Raw genomic sequence first — 21,480 nt, 5'->3', positions numbered from 1 at the left:
CAGAACTCTACATTTCGGAAGGGTATATTTCAATCATTTGTGCAATAAGTAAGCAATTCATGATGTGTACTGGAAAGATAATTAAGCTTACTACAGTAAATTAGATTGATGCCATCATAATTAAAATAATATTTCTTGTAGCTAATTGGCAATTTAAAAACCAATGAGAAGAAGCTTAGCCTGATTAACAGAACTGCTTATTAAGAACCTGTTATGAAAAAAAGTGTAAGTTCAGCTATTAAGAATCAAAAGAGATCTGTCCTTTAACTTTCCCTTTTTCTTCTTGTATGGTTCATCCCTCAATACATTATCGAAATTAAAAAAGTGATCTATGAAAATCCTTAGCTACAGGAAAAGCTTATTAAGCAGTCTAGTTATATTAAGTCTTTGTGCTGAACAAATTAACAGGAACATTTTAGAATTCAGTCTATCACATCATCCTCTATTTATTTACATTATTCAACCCTAAATATGTTGCAGGATGCCATATGTGTGTGTGTAAAGTGCCTTCAAGTCGCAGCCGACTTATGGCGACCCCTTTTAGGGTTTTCATGGCAAGAGACTAACAGAGGTGGTTTGCCAGTGCCTTCCTCTGCACAGCAACCCTGGTATTCCTTGGTGGTCTCCCATCCAAATACTAACCAGGGCTGACCCTGCTTAGCTTCTGAGATCTGACAAGATCAGGGATGCCGTATAGTGAATAAATATTTAAGATTTGGACTTTTTAAGTTGTGTGTCAAGAGACTGGCTTGCTTAGCAGCCTCCTGAGTTTTCAGAAACATTGACTCCGGCTTTGGACCTAGCAGAAAACACAGTAGCTCCTCTCTCTGAGAACTTGAGGTCATGCTCAGTGCAGTTTAAAAGATAAGAATCTAACACAGGTGTTGGTGAAGTTATGGAACCTGAAGGTTCCAAGGCCAAGAGAACCAGGAAAGAATTTCGCATATGTGTTCAATTTCACTAGTGCACAGACCCTTGGATGGGGAAAGGTAGCTTGCTTATTTGGGTCTAAGTACAGCTGCAGAGTACATGGTCTCCTGCTAGAAACACACCTGATTGGTTAAGGTCACCCCTACATCAACATATTTGATTGGTCAACAAGAATCAGGCCATTGCAGGTTGTTTGGCATAAAGGAAGAGCTTTTATTGTAGTCTCTGCCCTTTGTCCAGATTACATCTGCCTTTGGGTCACCTCTTGATTCTGGACCAGGTGGCCCTTGCTGGGACTTTGGACTTTGAAACTCCATTTGGACTCAGTCTGGTCAGATAACAACTGGATTAGAGAACCGATGCTTGTAAATGTGCTTAGGTTAGATATTTAGCTTTATTATTTTATCTCTGCACATTCCTTTAATAAACCTCATAAATTATATTTTGTGGTGTTCTTGGGTTTTGGGGCTTCAATCTGATTCCAGTACTTTAGCCCATTGGCTTCAACTACCAGAGTAATTGTTTCTTAGAAATATATTTGCAAGTGTCCCAACTTGCAGGGCTGACTTCTTGATTTAGACCCAGGAGGGCTGGAGACGCAGTCCCTTGGTCTCTGGCTGGCAGGTTAGTTAAAGGGACTGGTAGCACTTTACCCTGGGGCTATGAGGACTCACACTATAGCATTTTGTGGTTTTATTCTTGACCAACCTGTCACCCTTAAGGATTAACTTTTGACAGGTAGGATACAGAGCACAGAGCATAGCAAGTCAAAGCTATATTCCTGAAAGATAAGGTCGGGTTCCACAATTTACAATGGGGTGGGATCCTAGAAAGTTAAACCAACTCATTTGATATACCCCAACTTTGAGTCAGAAGTGACTTGACGGCGCTTAACACACACACACAATTTTAGCAACAATTCATATGCTATAGTGTGTTTAATAAACTATTTAATTGGTTCTTGTAGGTTATCCGGGCTGTGTGACCGTGGCCTTGGTATTTTCTTTCCTGACGTTTCGCCAGCAGCTGTGGCAGGCATCTTCAGAGGAGTAACACTGAAGGACAGTGTCTCTCAGTGTCAAGTGTGTAGGAAGAGTAATATATAGTCAGAAAGGGGTTGGGTTTGAGCTGAATCATTGTCCTGCAAAAAGTATCAAAGGTAATGTGGTAATCATTGTCCTGTAAGCATCAAGATAATGTGCTAATGAGGGTGTGGTATGTTAATATGGAACCATTGTATCCTGAAGTGATCTGTTAATGTGTGAAATCCAAAGCTAATCCGCATGGCTATTGTGGACTGTTAGTCTGGAGGTTTTCAGGACAGGAAGCCAAGCCTTATTCATTCTTAAACTCTCTTCTTTTCTGTTAAAGTTGTGCTGATGTTTATGAATTTCAATGGCTTCTCTGTGCAATCTGACAAAATAGTTGGTAGAATTGTCCAGTCTTTCAGTGTCTTGGAATAAGACCCTGTGTCCTGTTTAAGAATGAATAAGACTTGGCTTCCTGTCCTGAAAACCTCTAGACTAACAAAGACTACAGTCCACAATAGCCATGCGGATTAGCTTTGGATTTCACACATTAACAGATCACTTCAGGATACAGTGGTTCCATATTAACATACCACACCCTCATTAGCACATTAACAAGCCACTGGCTAATTCTTCAGTATTGTCCAGCGTGACACATTTTGAGGATATGCAATATTTTGAGGATATGAAATTTCACAGTGCTAACATATTGCATGTTTTGCAGTAACACACTTTATACAAATAAGAATATTTGGTTTATTTATTCATTTATTTATTCTTTGATCACTATCCCGCCCTCTATCCTCAGACAAAGCTGGGCTCAGGGCAGTTTACTGACTCTGGATCAGGGTAGAAAAAAATTAATGGATTTTTAAAAAATTATATCAGATTTTTTAAAATAAAATCTATCTGAAGATAATTTTCTATTTAAGATACATTATAGTCCAAAGGTAATTCATCACGAAATAAGGATTAGTTTTTAATTAGGTAGCATGTAGCTGTATATTCATGCAAATTTTGTGGTAAATGAATTCCCTTAATTCATTCACAATGTCATGCTCTTCCTGAGGTTTCTGTAAAATTATTTTGTGCAGTTTTTCTATCTAAAAGGTATTATCACGGATGCTTGGTTTTGCAGTTCTCAAAACTGTGAATTTGTATCTGTAGAGATAACATGCCTCTTCTTCACATCAAAAATGGTATAAAATAAACATAGAATTGAGAAAAAGACCTTAATCCCATTGTTCCTTTGCAAATCTATGTAAACAGAATCATGTCCTTACCTCTTAAGTGCTAAGTTTCAAGAAGTTCAGTGAATAGAGGATTGTTTGGAGTGGAAGAGATCTGCACAAGGAGCTAAGTGTGAGGAGGGAGAGTCAAGCAGAAAAAATGATAGTGAAACCTTTTGAGCAGAATATTCCACAAGTCTTGGGATCTTTGTGTGTATAACCTGAGGTTTATCATATTATTTTATCCCTGGAGGAGAAAACCTATACTGGCAGCAGGCCATAAAAGAGACCCATTTTGGGAATATTTTAATGAAGTTCCTCTATCTATGGGTAAGGCAGGCATGCGTGCAAAATGCAAACACTGCAACAAAGAAATGCAAGGCCCGGTGGCCCGAATGAAACAACATCATGAGAAGTACTGTTTATGTAGAAAACCATGATTTAAATAAAGTCTTACTGACTAGTGATTTAAATCGTGCTTTAAATCAAGTCCACCCTACTCTGGATATTTTTTTCAATACTGGATATTATGTTCACATAGAGCATCCCATCTTCTGACTCTGTATGATTCATGTCCTGTAACCTCTACCAAGTTATCAGTTCTATTTTTAACCTATCCTGATCCTAATAGTAATTCTATTTTACCACATCCTCAGGATGAAAGCGCAAGCATTGATTTTTATTTTACCGGTCTACGTTTTATTGTACAGGTATATATATTATTTTCCTTGCCTGGTCCTCCTGTTATTAATGTTCAAGATTGAGATTCCAGCCATGACAATCTTCCTGTCAAAGGTTTGTTATATCCACTAGGTCACAAAGCATAGGGAACAGCTGCTAGTTAATCCAGCATGTTCTACGTTTTCATACTATTAGAACATAAACATTATATGATTGGTACTTACACCTAGATAAGAGTCCTTTTCAAAAATGCTGGCAACAATGCCCACATCCCCTCATTTTCTTTTATCAAATATATGTTTCCAGAAAGAACTATGATGCTCTGATTCCCTTATTATTAAAGAGAGTAACCAGGTTAAAAGTCACGCTATTATTATAAACAGAAAATATACAATCAATTTGCCTTTTTTACCAAGAAAATTCTAAACTGGAAGTCTTAAAATCCATGCTGTGTGGATCTTGTTTATTTTTATTTTCCACTAGAGGTGTGTGTGTGTGTAAATACATATTCCAAATAAAGTATGCTTTTGGTTCAACCACTTAATACCAAAAGGTACTCACTGTAGACAGCCACACTGATCTAAAATTCATTTCTCCTAAACTTCTGAAATCATCAGTTACTAATACTTAATACAGTAGAGCTTGATTTTGCATTTCTAAACTTTCTCAAATAATGAAATTACCTGTCATTAATAATCCAGTTCAGACAAAGATTAAGGGAGGTAAGATTTTTGCATCTCTTTACTATTTCCATCACTGTTTCATTATCCAGTTCTGTGATATGCCGTAGATCCAAACTCGAAAGGTTCCTTAGCTGTTGAGATAAATACAATAGTATTAAACAACCTTTAATATATAAATATCTATACATAATTTCTTGCAATTCTGATATGCGTAAACTCTTGTTTGTCCTAAAAATTAATATTTTAAACTTAATTGGTTTGTTAAAGGAAAGGCTAAAATAAGAAATAATCTATTGCTCAGATTAAAATATTAATGTCAGTTGAAGATAGCACTTGCTTTAGATTTTCCTTAAAAAGAAGCACATAATTTTTTCCCGTTTTTTCAAATATGATAATTTTTTAACATTAATTTTACTGTTTTATCTAAACATAGAGCAGAGCTAATGGGAGTTACCACACTTTGTATTCCCAGCAATGTATCAAGAGTTTGAAAATGTTATTAAAAACATCGCTTTAAAAGGGTTTTTGGATACCACAGTTAATAATTGGTTGGAAGACATCTTCACAGCTAAAGGGGCCAAACAAAGTGTGAACAGTATTTTTTATAACATTTTCGAACTCTTAATACATCGGTGGGAATACATAGAAAGTGCGAACATTATTTTTTATAACATTTTCAAACTCTTAATACATCGCTGGGAATACAAGTGCGGTAACACCCTATGTTAAAGATTTTTCATTTTAAAAAAAATGCTTTTTAAACCTTTTAAACAAAATAAACACTTATTAAAATGTTCTAATGAGACTCATTAATAATATTTTCAACTACTAAATATATAACAGCTTTTTCTAATAGGCATAATATCCAATAATTAAAGCAATCATCACCTTTGCTATTCCAAGTGTGAAAAGAGTAATCAAATTTACTATGATATACCGTATTTTTCGCTCCATAAGACGCACTTTTTTCCTCCTCAAAAGTGAGGGGAAATGTCTGTGCATCTTATGGAGCGAGTGTGCGCACAGAGCCGGCTGGGCGCGCTGGAACGACGCGAGCCGGCTCTGTGCGCCCCGTTCCAGGGCACCCAGCCAGCTCTGTGCGCCCCGCCTGCCAGTTGGCCGTCGGGGCGGGAAAAGCCGGCTCGCGTCGTTCCAACGCGGCCAGCCGGCTCTGGGCGCACAGAGCCGGCTCGAGTCGTTCCAGCGCAAGCCGGCTTTCCCGGCCCCGACGGCCAGCTGGGGGGTGCGTCTTATGGTCCCAAAGTGCACGAGCCCAGCCGGCTCTGTGCGGCCCCGCCCGCCTCCCAGCTGGCCGTCGAGGCGGGGAACGCCGGCTCGCGCCGTCCCAACGCGCACGTGCCCAGCCGGCATTTGCTCCATAAGACAAGTTTTTAGAGGAGGAAAACAAGATTTTTTCTTGTTTTCCTCCTCTAAAAACTAGGTGTGTCTTATGGAGCAGTGCGTCCTATGGATCGAAAAAAACGGTAGCCTAAACCAAGTTCCTTGGGGGGAAATTACTGGGAAAGTTATACAAAAAAATGGGGGGGGGGGAGAGACTGATGAGAACATATTGGCTGTTTTATTGCCAAAAAATACTCATGTGCCCATAGTGAATACATAAAAGTACAACAAAATTAGATTTTTAATTAGATGAATAATCTGATTAGGTAAGCACTTTCCTACATATCTGAATATTCTTGATTCCAGACTGCAACAAACCATGCAATCCTGAAAGGGGGAGGCGGAGCAGCTTAGGAGCCAGTGTGACCCCAGCACCGGCTTCCATGCCACTTGTGCCGTTCAAAGTGGCACGGACACTTGTGCAGGGCAACTTACACTGGCTTCGGAGAGTGATACAGCAGTTCAAGCCTTATGCCCCAGCACTGCCTCCTCGGCAGTGTTTTTCCAGTGCAAGCACTCGCGCTGGCATCCAGGGCGGCGTTTCTGGGGGCAGAGCTGCCTTTAGGCAGCTTTCAAAGCCTTTTCACCCCAGGAACGTGCCATTTTGCAGGTGTCAAGTTTTGCCTGCAAAATAGCTGGCATAGCCCTATGAAACTCAATGGAAGTTTTTTTAAAGTCCATTTTAAAAATTTTATTTATGGCCTGGGAAGCCTTGCGGGAGGTGGCACAGCTGCGCCATCCCCAGCCGTCAACTAACTACCCTTCCCTTAGGATTGGGCTGAAAATGTTCACTTTAACAATGAAAGATAGACAAAATGGGATTCTGGATTAATTCATGTTTTCCTTAATCGGTATTACATGGACTAATACTACTAGTTTGTGCTATCAATGAGAGAGATACCAAAAATGGAATGTAAAATGTTTGCTCCACATAAATGGTCTCACCTGCATATTTCTCAATAGGAAAGGACAGGCAATTTTGCAAAAAACATTTCCTTCTAAATACGGGGATCACATTTTAAGACACCAGCATAAAATTTAGGAAACCACTCTAAAAGGCATGAGAGATTATTTCCATCCCTGAAAAAGGGCCTCCCTCCCTTTTAGGCTAACTATAGTCATACTTGGGGAGGGGGCGTGGCTCAGTTGTAGAGCCTCTGCTTGGCATGTAGAAGGTCCCAGGTTCAATCCCTGGCATCTCCAGTTAAAGGGACTAGGCAAATAGGTGATGTGAAAGACCCCTACCTGAGACCCTGGAGAGCCGCTGCCGGTCTGAGTAGACAATACTGACTTTGATGGACCAAGGGTCTGGTTCAGTATAAGGCAGCTTCATGTGTTCTGTTTTGTGCTAACAAACAGCAGGGTAACTTGACAGCCACCATGTTTCATGTACAGTCTGTTTCTGTTACTAATTTTCCATGTTTACACCAAGTCACCAACAAAGCAAAGTGCCAGATATTATTTATTGTCAACTATGCCATTTATTTAGAAATAACTTCACAGAACTTAAATCAACTTCCTCACTTCTGAATCAAGCCAACTAGTTACCGTATATACTCGAGTATAAGCCAACCCGAATATAAGTCGAGGCACCTAATTTTACCACAAAAAACTGGGAAAACTTATTGACTCGAGTATAAGCCTAGGGTGGGAAATGCAGCAGCCCCTCAAGCCGTACTTGGGGCAGGTCGAGGAGAGCTTCCTCAGCCTCAGAGCAATCCGACGGGGAGTCTGAACTGTCCTCCCCGTCGGTAGCAGCCAGCTTGCCTTCTTGTCACCACAAAGGGTTTGGGCTGCTGCTGTCAGTGCTGCTGCTCTCCTCCCCGGCCTCCGCTCTTTCCCGCCTTTATTTCCCCATCCGCCCCTGTGGCCCCTCCTCCCTGGCTCGCTCCCACCCTCTCCCTCCTTTCCCTGTCTGTGGCGGCCACGGGGCGCGCCCCTGCCCCGCCCGTGCTCACCCGCCCGTCAGCTGGGCGGCACTGGGGCCTCTAGCACCGAAGGAGCCCCAGCCCAGAGCCTTTGTCACAGCGGCACAGGGCTCCCTGGCTTGACAGCCCCGCCCTGCCCCCTGCCCGTCAGCCCCGGCCGGCGCTGTCTCGCCCCCACATGCTCCAGGCGGCGCCGTCATCTCCGGCGTTGGGTGACTCCTGGCGACCCCGCCCCTTCCGTGGCGCAGAGTCTCTGCGGTCCTGTTGGGTCCCCGGGGGGGTGCCTTTCCTCCCGGGATGTCCGCGTCTCCACAGGCGTTGCAGGGAGGCGCCCTGTCTTGCCGGGCGACGCCCTTGTTCTCCTGCCGGCCCTGCCCCCAGCCGCCGAGTCCAGGCCTCCCGTGGAGCTGCTGCCCAGTGGGACCCTCACTCGAGTATAAGCTGAGCGGGGCTTTTTCAGCATAAAAATTGTGCTGAAAAACTCAGCTTATACTCGAGTATATATGGTACATACTTTATTTTGTCTAATAACTTTGAATGAAATCGTAATAGCCAAAATTATTGTAGCTGCACCATGCACAAAAGCCAACTTTTGTTGAGGTACAGAACCTGGAAAATGGGCAGATGAGCCTGCATTCCCTCAGATAAGGTTTCCAGACCCCACGGTAGGGGGCAAGGGATCTCCTACTTTGGGGGCCCTCTCCCAGCACTGTTCAGCTAGCTGGCAAGGAGACTTACCAGCAGCAAACTGAGGCCTAGGCTTCTGTCACCAATGATGTGTCAACATCACTTCCGGTACACACTGGTAGTGACATCATCATGTTGCTGGCGCCCACACAGATACTCTGGTGTTTGGGGAAAACTCTATGGTAAAAACAGCTACCACAGTTTTTTTGCCAAAATACCAGAGTGTCCCCATGGCACCAGCAACATGATGACATCACTTCCAGTGCATGCCAGAAGGGAAATTGCCACATTGCCAACAACAGAGGCAGGCCTAGGACTCAGTTTTCTGCCAGTAAGTCCCTCCCATCACCAGCCAGTTGCCAGGGGGTATCTGGCAACCCTATCTTCAGAAAAATCTGAAAGACCTAAGCTACCTTGGAGAACCTTTTGTTTAGGGAGAGGTATGCCCCATCCTCCAAAATGGATAGAAAATAAGGGATTCTGAAAGTGCCGTTAGCTTGATAAGGACTGGAAACAGAGGTGCACTTACCTGTAACTGTTGTTCATCGAAGTCTTCAGTGCAGCCCCACATATAGGTCTGCGACCGAGCAAGCCTGCCTTCGGTAGAATTTTTCTAGTCTCAAAGCAACAGCAGGGGGCACCCACCCCTTAGATTCTAATGGATGATTTTCCTGCCCAAATCATCCTATGACCCAAGCAGAGGGTACCCACTCTCCCCTCAGTTCCTAGATGCCGCTGTGAGCTCCTGCAAAACAGTAAAGGCAGTAAGAGAGCCCACCGTGGGGCAGGATGGGAGGGATGTGCGTCTGCACTGAAGACTTTGATGAACAACAGTTACAGGTAAGTACAACTCTGTTTTCATCTTCAGTCATTCAGTGCAGCCACACATATGGGATTTCAGCAAGCTACTCACAGTAGGAGGCGATCTTTACTGGAACAAGGATTGCAGGACTGCTTTTCCCACATCAGCCTCCTTTCTTGCTTGCAAGTCCAACGCATAGTGCCTCACAAAGGTGTCAGCAGAGGACCAGGTCGCAGCTCAGCAGATGTCAAGCAGAGGGACCCTGCAATGAAATGCTGCCGAAGATCCTTGGCCTCGAGTAGAGTGCGCCTTGACCAGTAAAAGACAATTCTTTCCGGCCAATCTATAAGCAGCTCGGACTGCGGACACGGCCCACCTAGCAATGGTTTGCGCTGATGCTGCCTTCCCCTTCTTGGGACCAGCATAACAAATAAACCTTTTGCCAAACTAAAAGACTGTGTCCTATTTAATTAATACAACAGTGCCCATTTAACATCAAGGACATGCAAAGCCCTCTCTGCTTCACTAGAGGGATCGGGAAAGACAACAGGCAAAGTAATGCTTTGAGACAAGTGAAACTTAGAAACTTTTTTGGGAAGGAAGTCAAGGCTAGGGTTTAAGACTACCCTTACAGGAAATACCTGTAGAAAGGGAGGGTTAGAACGGAGTGCAGCTAGTTCACTCTTCTAGCTGAAGTAAATGCCACAAGGAAGGTGACCTTCTGGGACAAAACAGCAAGGGGACAATCTCTTAAAGGTTCAAATGGGGACCCCATTAGCTTGGCCAACACTAGAGAAAGAGACCATTGGGGAACCAAAACAGTCCTGGGTGGAAACATACTCAGCAGCCCTTTCATACTTCAATTTGGTCATGATATGCGGCAGTAGCTGCCAGATGCACCTTTACAGATGACACAGATAGGCCATCCTGGGCCAAGTGTAGCTGATAGAATGACTGATAATGAACAACTAAAAAGAGACATACAGTGGTCCTTAACCCAACCCTCAAGCAACTTCCATTTTTTGGAATAAGAGTAATGAGTTGATGGTTTCCGTGCCTGTAGCAGCACCTCTTGCACACCCTAGGAGAATTCTACAGGGGCGGGCGGATAAGCCATGCTGTTAGGTGGAGGTAGGCAACATTGTGGTGCAGCAATTCCCCACAATTGAGGAGGTCTGGTACCTGACAGAAAAACAGGCCCGCTAGCCTCAGAAGTTCTGGGAACCAAATTTGGTGCAGCCAATAGGAAGCTATGAGAATGCACTGTGCCTGATCCAAAACCAACTTGCCCAACACCCTTAGGATAAGCGGGAAAGGGGAAAGGCATACATTAGATGGCCAGACCATGAAATTTGAAAAGCATCCCCTAGAGACAGTATGTCGCTGCCTGCCAGTGAACAAAACAGGTCTACTTTTCTTGTCTCCCTTGTAGCAGACAAGTCTACATGCAGGATACCCCATAATTTGAAGATTGAAGAGACCATTTGTGGTTGGTGATATATTTTCTGCTGAGATTGTCTGCCAGGGAATTTAACACTCTGGCTATGTGAATGGTCCTGAGTGAGATCCCATTGTCCACTGCAATATTCTACAGTCTGATGGCTTCCTGACACCGATCCGATTCCTCCTTGTTTATGTAAAAAACTGTACTCATATTGCCTGATTGTATGAGCACCTTGCATCCCCAAAGAACATCTGTAAACGAGATAAGGGCAAATCTGACAGCCAACAGTTCCAAAACATTGATATGTACCTGGGTTGTGCACCAACCCACTGCCCTTGAGTGGAGAAACCAGAGTAATGGGCTCCTTAACCTAAAAGGGATGCATCTTTAGTGACAACTCTGTCAGGTGACCAATACCCAAATGGAATAACTGGGAACAGATTCACATTGAGTGACCACCATAAAAGAGAGCATATAACAGCCCTAGGGACTGAGAAATGGAGGAAAGGCAGGTGCTTAAGAGGGTTAAGCCTCCTAATAAAACATAATTGTAAGGGTTGAATGTGTAGCCTGGCATTGTGTACCATTGCAGTAGTGGATGGCATAAGGCCCAGGAGCCGTTGCATAGCTTTTGCAGACTGCCAACACATCCTCTGAAAGGAGAGGACAGCAGCTTTAATAGATACACCCCTTTCCTGGGGAAGAAAAGCCCTAGCCACAGTGGAAACCGGTATGGCACCCAAAAAGGCAACCTTTTGGGAGGGGACCAGGTGAGACTTTTCCCAATTAATCAGTAGTCCAAGTTTGGTGCAGATAATCACAAATGGGTGTATGTGTTGTTTAAGGATATCCTTGGATCTGGCTGTAATAAGCCTGTCGTCCAGGTAGAGAAAGATATTGCAACCTAAGGTCCTGAGGTGGGCTACCACCACCGCCATGCATTTTGTAAATACTCTAGGAAGCTGTGGACATACCAAAGGGTAAAGACGTATATTAGTAAATATCAGAACCTCTCCTGAACTGGAGAAATCTCCTACGGTTTAGGCAAACGGAAATATGCAACCTTGAGGTCCATCCCGCTGAACCATACATCTGGTGGTAGCAATTCCATAACAGAAGGGAGGGAAACCATTCTGAACTTTTTAACCAGCACATATTTATTCAAATGACATACATCAAGAATGGGCCACTGGCCCCCATCTTTCTTGTCTACTAGGAAAAAACCTAGAATAAAACCCCCAACTGAGTAGAGTCCACTTTCCGGACCGCTCCTTTCTAGAGGAGTTTTTGTTACTGGTCCTATAACTCAGGCATGGGGTTGTTAACAGCCAACACTGGGGGAGAACAAGGGGGTAACTGCATAAATTCTAAAGAGTAACCATAACATATAATGCTTAAAACTCAAGAGTCATAACAAATCTGTTCCCATTTCAGGGGAAAAGAGGACAACTTGTCCAGGAAACAGGGAGAGTCTCCCTGACTAGAGGCGGACAGTCAGAATTTTCTCCCTTGTTGGTGCTGATTCTTGGATACACCCTGGGGGGGAGCAGATCCAGGCCTAGGCCTATTAGGGGGTCTACACCTATTTCCTTGTGGCTGGTACTGCGAAAACTGTCTAGGATACTGCTATAAATGCTGGGCTGGTATCCTTGAGACCAGTAGTAGGGAGTGGAAACCCCCCTAGTGTCGTGGCTGATATTGGTCCCTTGGTGCAGACGCAGAAGGGAAGGTCCCATAATTTATTTATTTATTAAAATTAATTTCGCCATCCGTCCATGTTTTTTCTTTGAGGAACTCATTAGTTCCTGATGCAAAGAGAGTAGAGCCCTTGAAGGGAAAGTCCTTGTTTCCAATAGGAAGGGCGGTGGTCCTGAGCCGGGCATGTCTCCTGAGGATGACCAATGATGCCAAGGATCGAGTAGCCACATCTGTGGCATGCTTTCCAGCCACAATCTCCTGAAGGGAAAGTTTAAGAGCTTCATAGCCTTCCTGGCCTCCTCAGGTATACTATCAAAATGGAGGGCCAGCTTTTTCCACAAAAAGAGCTGGTAGCCCCCCATAATCATCTGGTAATTTGAGATGTGGAAGCTTAGAGCCACAGATGAAAACAGCTTCCTGCCCGCCACATCTAATCTCCTACTCTCCTTTTCAGAAGGAGCAGAATGTTGTCCAATCCGTTGTTTATTCTGCAGCTCCTCAGTAACAATCGATGAAGATGATGGATGGAAAGCCAAATAGCGGTAGGAACCAGGTTTCACCCTGTATAAGTTTTCAACCTTCTTTTGGTTGCAGATGAGGAAGCTGGTTTAGTGAATATGGGGACAGTGTTGTCCTGTGGGCCCTCCAAGATAGGAAAAGCCACAGTCCCAGGGGAGTCAGTGCTCAGTCTACTGAGAATTCTATCCCGGGGTTTATTATCAGTGGTGACAATGTCTACATCCAGAACTTTCACCATGCAAATCATTTGCTCTGCATGAACATGAGCATCCTTGCTGGTTGAAATAGGCTCTTGGTCCCCCCCTCCCCCCCACACACACATTTTCATCAGAAGTCCCTGAAGCAGTTTCTGAGCTGAGTGAAGCAGGATCATCCTCATACACCTCAGACTCCACATAAGAAGGTGCCATGAAAAAAGTATGGTGGTACATATGAGGTTGTTGTTGAGTACTATGCAAAGGCCTCCAGCAAAGTCCAAGCCCTTTTGTTGACAGAAGTCAATCCAGTCAGGGATTTGCAAAGGGTTAAGGGGAACAGCAGGAGGTTGTGTAAACTGGCCCAAAAGGCTAGGCTCTTGAGTCTCTCCATATGTCTGAGTAGGTTTAAAGGGTGCTTGCCCTTGCAGGTTCTAATTCAAGTTCTGAGGCCGAGAGGTCAGGGGACTCAGACTGAAAGGAAGGTGTCCTAGGGGTGACCAAAACAACCTCAGGGGATGGACTGCAAGGTCTAACTGGCAGCTCTTTTCCTTTCTTTGAAGGCTTCACCTTTTCTTTGTGTTTAAGCTTTTGTTTCGTGTTTTCAGGAGTCAGACTGTCAGAACGGTGGGTAGAACCATGTTGCTTGAAACTAGAAGGCTTCAGAACCGACGGCTGTGAGACAGCCGGAACTGAAGAGGTCAGAACCGAAGACTTGTACAGAACAATTGGGTAGCTGTCAGATCAGAGGCATCTAGGATGATGCAAGAGGCAGCAATAGCCTTGCAGGTTCTAGGGTGAACTGCAACTAACCAGTTTGAAGCAGTAAGGATGATGTAATACTGTGGCCTGGTCTGCAGGTGGCCTTATTGGTTTCAGGTGGAGTTCTGTATGTATGTAACTGTAACTCTGTGTTGGGAAGTTTGGTGGAGAGAAGTGTATGTGACGGTTTGTCTTTTATCTGTGCACTGTAAATTAAACAACACTGTTTTCTATAAAGCAAGGAGTTCTGGTGGTGTGTCCTGGATAACTGCTAATCCGCCTGCTTCCACGTCAGTAGGTACACGCGGCATTCCTACTTGTGTGGTGACGGTTGTGAGAGTTTTTCCCATAGGGCCACTTTTAGGCAAAAGGATCTAACAGAGCACACCTTAGGAGTAAATCTTTGGTGAATTGGGCAGGCCTGCATGTTGTGTGCTTCACCCAAACATAACAAGCACTCCTGGTGTTCATCTGAGTGCAGCATTTTGGTTGTGCAACGGGTGCACTTACTGAACAGGGCTTTGGACACCATAAGGCCGGGGAAAAAGGGCAAACTCACAGGTAGGTTAGCCAAAGCTACCTCAACCATGTAGCAGCAGAGACTCTTAGATTTGTAAGAAGCACTTTCAGTTGTTTAACTGCACAGAAGAACATTTTAGAAGAAGCAGCACCTAGAACCAACATCTACACACGAAGGCAGCAGAAAAGGTACTGAGGCGAGAGAGGGTGCCCTCGCTTGGGTCATAGGATTTTTGGGTGGGGAAATCATCCAATAGAAGGTAAGGGGTGGGCGCCCCCTGCTGTTGCTACGAGGCTAGAAAATTTTTACCAAGGCAGGCCTGCTCGGTTGCAGTCCCATATTTGGGGCAGCACTGAATGACTGAAGATGAACCTCATTTGTTCATGACTCCATTGGTTCACAACAACTGCATAAACTGCTCCAGCCTAGCTTGCCATACTGGAAAATGCTGGAATTCAGTCTCTTAGTAAGAGCAATTTCACTTTCAAATTCCAATTCAGTTTAACTCTTGCTAGCAGGTAGTTCAGTTCAAAGTTTCCTCCTAATTAACATTCTGGGTTACTATAAAGATACTTGTTCGGTTATGAAGTTTCTGCATGGCCTTCTCTTCATGATACTTAATGTTTGGAATAGGGTTATTGATGTCCTACTTCCCTATATGTTCCCCACTACAAGAAGCTAGTGGAATATTCTCAGTAATGCTTGGTTACGTAATAGTCTAATATAAAACTAATCTCTTAAATCTTTACCAAAATATTTGGCAGCTGAAATCAATTTGGCCACATTTTTAACACAGGCTTGAATCTGACCTAAATTTGCACACTCAAAACCAATGCTACTGATAAATAGAGACATTTATTTATAATACCTGCTTTTCCTGTAATGTCTTCATTCAGATATCACAATAAATTGGATATAACCATGATTTAGTCTACCTAGACCACAGAATGCTAACGTAACAGACCACAGAATGCTATCTCAAGCTTCCTTGCTTTGCCCAGCTACTGACAGCTTTACTATGTAATGCAGTCCACAACAAAGTAGGCAAGAAAAGGTGAAGCAATATAGTTCAAGATGATAAGCTTCTTCCTCCTAACTTTTGGCTTAGGATCATCAGTCACCCTTACCTCCCATTTTTTATCACATGCTAGATGATATTCCTCAATTTTTTTACTTGTGAACTGCCTTTGTCTATAACATTGTTTCACAAAGAGGAATATTTACTGTGTATGTTAGAAAATTGAATAAAAACACATGCCTACACAAGAATTTTTGTCCTAATGCCATTTATGTTTCCTAGTTAGTGCATCATCACCAGCTGGGATGCAGTTTGTTAAGCAGTCTGCATTCAGACATCACAATAAATCAGAATTGGTCAAACTAAGTCTTATAAACCATGGTTTATCATAGTGTATGAATACAACCTATATTAAATGGCAGATACACTTGAGACTCTCCCAACAGAAACTGTCAATAAGAAACCTTATAACGTACTTACATTGGTGAGGTGTATGACTCCTTTAGATGTAACAGAACAGCCCATAAACCCAACATACTGCAAATGAGGACAGTGTTCAGCAAAGGCTTTTACAGATTGATCTGTCACCTGTGTAAGAGAAAAAACAACCGTTGAAGGTGACACTGAATACCTCATCCATAATGAAGTCTAGCAGGCATCTTAGCAGTACTGCTAACTTGCAGGTTCAGTAGTTCCTTTTGTCTTAACAGCATGAGATAAAAACTGAAGTATGCCTAAAAGGTCTCTGGGTAAGAAAAAGCAAGATTAAAAAGCTGCTTCTTCAGTAAATAACAAAGGAGCAACCAGGTGACGAGAACAAAATTGAAAGTGTAATTATTGAATGTATCTGGAGGCATAAAAAATCTATTTTTACTTTTTATAGACTTTTAAATTTCATCAAAACAACAACAAAATAAAGTTAAAAACATAACCAGAAGGGGCATTCCTCTTTTGTACTTTGAGCATTCACAAAGCTTATGAACTACTGCCTTTTCACTATTGTTTTCTTTTCTTTTCTTTTTTAATTCAGGGCATTCTTGCAGCAGTTTACATAAAATGTTTTACCTCAAGACTACAATACAATTTCCCAGTTAAGTAAAATTACTTAAGACTACAATCTTAGTCTTAAATTAAGACTATAAACAGTTAAGACTACAATCCAATTTCCCGGCTAAGTAAAATAACGAGTGTACTTTATATATAGGATACGTACATGGCTTCTGTAAGTAGATATCATAACAAGATGCAATTACATTTGAAAGAGGCATAAACACAGCTTATTACTATCCTTGTGTGTATCACTAGCAAGGAAGTAAAATATTAAATAATTGATGATTACTTTACCATTTATGTGCTGCTGTAAATACTTTAACCGGGGATCAACAAATCTGGGCAGCAAGTCACCATGGTGACTTAAAATGCCCCATGGAACCCATTCTCTTTCCACCCCAATTCCAGCAGCAGAGTTCCTGCACCTTTACAGCAACTTCAAAAGTAACAAAATTTGCAATCTTGGTTCAATTCAACATGTGTATTTTTCTCTTGCCATTCAGCAGAGAAGACATAAAATACAAAATTAGTTGAATCTGTAATAATGAAAAGGGTTTTCAGTCCGCACTGCAGTCTCGTCAGCATTTCTTGCCACAGTAATATAAAAAAACCTGTGTATTTTCACAGATACAGTATAAAGCAAAAGATAGTTTAACTCAGTAATGTCTAGTAAACTGCCAGGGGATTTCACTACATACTCCAGCACGTCATCATTGTATCCCTTGACTGCAGTTTGAGAGAACTTGATTTATTTTTACACCAACAAATCGGGCTAATGAGGACAGCAGCCATTATGAATGAAAGCTGTAATCTTTTACAAGATATGTGGCTTTCTGGTATAAATGAAGCTAAGTACCTAAAACTGAAGCAGTTTCTTTGAAATCTATCCATAACATTGACCTCTACCAACTTTATGGAAGTTCAGTCTTTTATAGCTAAAAACATGCATCTATCAACTGGTGAAGAAGTTTTGTAACTTCATAGAAATCTGGTTTCACCAATTTTAGCTGCTGAACATTGTAAGTCAGAGTCTCTAATTCTCCTTTGTATTCATGCACAACTCCCTTCTTCCGGCCTGCAATCAGATCTAATTTCCACAAAGGTTTAAAAGAAGAAAACCAGTCACTTTCCCTAAAATACAAAGTCTGTAGATTGTCTTTGCCAAACAGATTGGGTGTTTTTGTAAGAACATACAAGTGAAAATGTGCACAAATTTGCAAAGGTTTTTAGGTGTTTTTAAAATATTCTATGTATGCACTGCACATTCATAACACAGGAAATCATATTGCATTCCTATTCACATCATTTAATCTACATTTCCACAACTTAATCTTTTTACTCAAAAATATATCCACCATCCGCATAACCCGTTACCATCACATACAATTTTCCCTATGCCCTATATCACTCATGTCTTTCATAAATACAACAGTTCAGACAGACGTCTTCAAAGTTTCAAGCAGGATTCAGGTATGCTGGCCCATCAATATTTTCCCCCAGATTATGGCATTTGATAATCCAAGGTGAATTACTCAGAACCAGGAGACCTCATTTGGCTATCATAGCTAATAGTCAACTATAGACCTATTGTCCATAATTCTAAAATTGTCCACCTAAGCCAGTGAATGGCCTTCACTATATCTTTTATCAGTGAGTTCCATAAATCAACTACCCGTTGTGTAAAGAAGTGTTTCCTTTTGTCTATTTATTGCGCGTTTCATTGGATGACCATGAATTCAAGTATTCTGGCATCCATTTTTATACCATGCATAATTTTTGTAGAGTTGTATCATGTCATCCTTCAGAAACCTTTTTTTCTAGGCACCCAGATGCTTCAGACTTGCTTCATATGACATTTTTAACCCCATGACCATTTTGGTTGCCCTTTCCACTTTTTCCCCAATATCCTGTGATATGCAGCTGTTGCCAGTGAGTAAACCCTCGAATCTGCACATTTGCATATATCTGGAACCCCTTCCTAGATCCTTCAGAAGGGATATGCAACCTTTTTATTTATTTCTTAATTCAGCCTCACTTGACACTTGGAATAGAGGGAAGATATGTATTTCTCTAATCCAGGATGCAGAAGGGAATCTCAGTGCAGCAAAGCATATCCTCTCCTTCAAAGAGAGGAAGAAAGGTAACTGACAATTTGCTTAGGAACGGACGATCTCTCCTTCTGGAGGATCTATCCACCTACACTTACTCTCCCCCAGATAGTATTTATTTATAAAATTTATATCCCAGCTTTTAGCCCTTACAAGGACCACCAAGGGAGTTAACAACTTAAAAGATACATGATAAAACATATGACCATTAAAACAAACCCCTCTCCCAAACATACCTAATTAAAACTTCAAAAAGAGGTAAAACAAGAGTTAAAATACATATAAAACAGTTAAAAATACATACAAAACAAAACATTGGTTAGGAAGGAGAGATCATTGAGGGAATGCCAAATGAAACAAAAAAGTATTCGCGGGCAGGTGGAAGATGGCAACAAAAGGGGGTAGACGAGTCTCCCTGGGGAGGCAGTTCTAGAGCTTTTTTGCCATGACCAAAAAGTTCCTCTCCAGGATTGCCACCCGCTTAATTTCAGAAGGCAGGCTCTCCAAAAATTACCATAACAGTCGGACAGGTTCATAAGGGAATAGGCGGTCCTTCAGGTACATTGGTCCCAAACCATACAAAGCTTTGAAAGACAATATAAGTGTCTCAGTTAACTGATTCCTGCATTACATAAACACACAACAGGATCTGTCCCAAATTTAGAGGTGACATACCAGGACATCCATTTCCAAGTTTGAGATTGGCTCTCTAAATATAGCGAGAGGAAATAACAGAGTGGTGTAGTGGTTAAGAGCAGCAAACTCTGATCTGGAGGGCCGGGTTCGATTCCCCACTCCTCCACATGAAGTTGCTGTGTGACCTTGGACCGGTCACAGTTCTCTCAGAACTCTCTCAGCCCACGCAGAGGTAGGCAATGGCAAACCACCTCTGAATGTCTCTTGCCTTAAAAACCTTATGGGGCACCATAAATCAGCTCTGACTTGGCGTGCACACATGCATACACTTGTTTTCCACAGAATTGGAAAACCTAGCTAGCTGGTGACCATATAGTCTGTTATTCTATTTGAGCTATTTGTGGAACACAAATGACACTGCGGTAGGAGCTGTGAGCTGGAGCTCCCACCTTACCACTGATATTCCCCCAAAAATCTTTTTAGATTTTTAAACTTTTGGCAGTAACTGAATCTGCAAAGTCACTGTAGCAGGGTGCGAATCCAGTTTGTTAGCCTGTGGGTTTATTATTCAGGTTGTGAGAGTCATCTGGCACCGTGAGAAGGGCTCGGTGTGGCATGCAGCGACAGCAGCCTCGCATTTGCAACAGCCTGCGTTCGGCCTTCGTTGTCAGCTGGGTCGGTGGGCCGGCTGCTGGAGCTCGAGTCGGTGGCCCAGGACCTGTGGGCCAGTTCCCGTGAGCTGGTAGTAGGGGCGTCTCTGGCTTTGTTCCTTCTGACACTTGTGATCATGCCTCACCATCAAAAGCTGTCACTTCGAGGAGAAGCTGGAGGTCATTGGAAGTACCCCATGGTGAGCTTGGCAAACATCGGATACCTCAGTAAACTTCGGACAACCTCGACAGACTTTGGACGACCTCTGAGATCCTTGGGGCTCGGATCCTCAGACCCTGGGGACTCTAGAATCCTGGAGCCACCTTCCTGTGCACCCTCCTATACCCTGGAATGCTAATGCGGTGGGTGCACCGGAGTGGGCCTGGATAAGGTCCAGAAGGTTATGAGGACTGCAAAATAAGATTTTGGGGCTGTTGATATAAGAACGGGCTGTTAGAGCCCAGGAAGATCTCGCTGCATGACCATGCAGTTTTGCCACTCAGATTTAGCTCTCCATGGACCTTTGCAACTATGGTTTGCACTCTGGCTCGGTTGAATTCGCTGACTGGGACTTCACTGACCTGTTTACTGCGATTCCCCATTGAATGTAGCCGGGTATTCTAACCTGGGCTTAGAGTCATTATTTTCAGTTAATCTCAGTGAATCATAGAATTGGATGGGACCACCAGGGTCACCTAGTTCAGCCCCCTGCACATCGCAGGAAATTCACAACTACCCACCCCCACACCCCCAGTGACCCCTACTCCATGCCTAGAAGATGGCAAAAAACTCCTCCAGGATCCCTGGCCAAACTGGCCTGGAGGGAAATTGCTTCCTGACCTCAAAGTGGCGATCCGCATTATCCTGGGCATGTAAGAAAGGTCCACGAAAGCCAAGCACTGACCCATTCCTTCCTGCCCTCCCTCTCATAATCTGCCTAAGTTCACAGAATCAGCCTTGCTGTCAGATGGCTATCTAGCCTCTGCTTAAAAACCTCCAAAGAAGGGAAGTCCACCACTGCTCAAGGAAGCCTATTCCACTGAATCGTCACATAGTGATTTATACGTGTGTTAGTAGGGGGCGTTATGGGGAGGTGGGAGTGGTTATAGTGATTGTAATTCTGAGATCAAGATGTATTGTTATATGTTATTAACTTTTGTTGGGGGTTTAGAGCCACAGTGTGCTGTTGTGGCTGGCCTGTGTGGTTTAGAATGGAGTTGGGTGTTCATCAATGTTGGGAGGCCAGCAAGGGGTTGGGGATCCCACTGATTGGAGGGCATGGTGGTGGGAGCAGGTGGATTAAAAGAAAGAGGTGGAGATATAGATATGCTCTGTCTCTTTCCAGCCTGCATCTCATCCCGAGACAAGATGGTGGGGGAATAAGGAATAACCTCCAACACAGATGTTGAGCAATACCAGGTCCATTGGTAATAAGACCGCAACCCTGCAGGGCTATTTTGCAGTGCAGGGTATGGACCTGGTATGCATGACCAAGACCTGGGTGAGAGAGG

The 21,480-nt window shown here is 43.1% G+C and overlaps 1 protein-coding gene across 1 annotated transcript in view; it reads right to left on the bottom strand.

Moving 5' to 3' along the window:
* The window catches only part of FBXL17 (F-box and leucine rich repeat protein 17), a 190,851-nt gene that overhangs the window by 133,308 nt on the left and 36,063 nt on the right, over positions 1 to 21,480 (bottom strand). Inside the window, exons 6-7 of the mRNA XM_056848845.1 lie at positions 16,005 to 16,112; positions 4,552 to 4,682 (exon numbers count right to left, since the gene is read on the bottom strand). Coding sequence (XP_056704823.1) covers positions 4,552 to 4,682; positions 16,005 to 16,112 — 239 coding nt within the window. The remainder of the gene's footprint in view (positions 1 to 4,551; positions 4,683 to 16,004; positions 16,113 to 21,480) is intronic.

The sequence above is a fragment of the Euleptes europaea genome, chromosome 4, assembly GCF_029931775.1.
Source record: "Euleptes europaea isolate rEulEur1 chromosome 4, rEulEur1.hap1, whole genome shotgun sequence".
Classification (NCBI taxonomy): Eukaryota; Metazoa; Chordata; class Lepidosauria; order Squamata; family Sphaerodactylidae; genus Euleptes; species Euleptes europaea.
The sequence above is the reverse complement of the archived record's forward strand: the minus strand, read 5'-3'. Positions and strand labels throughout refer to the sequence as shown.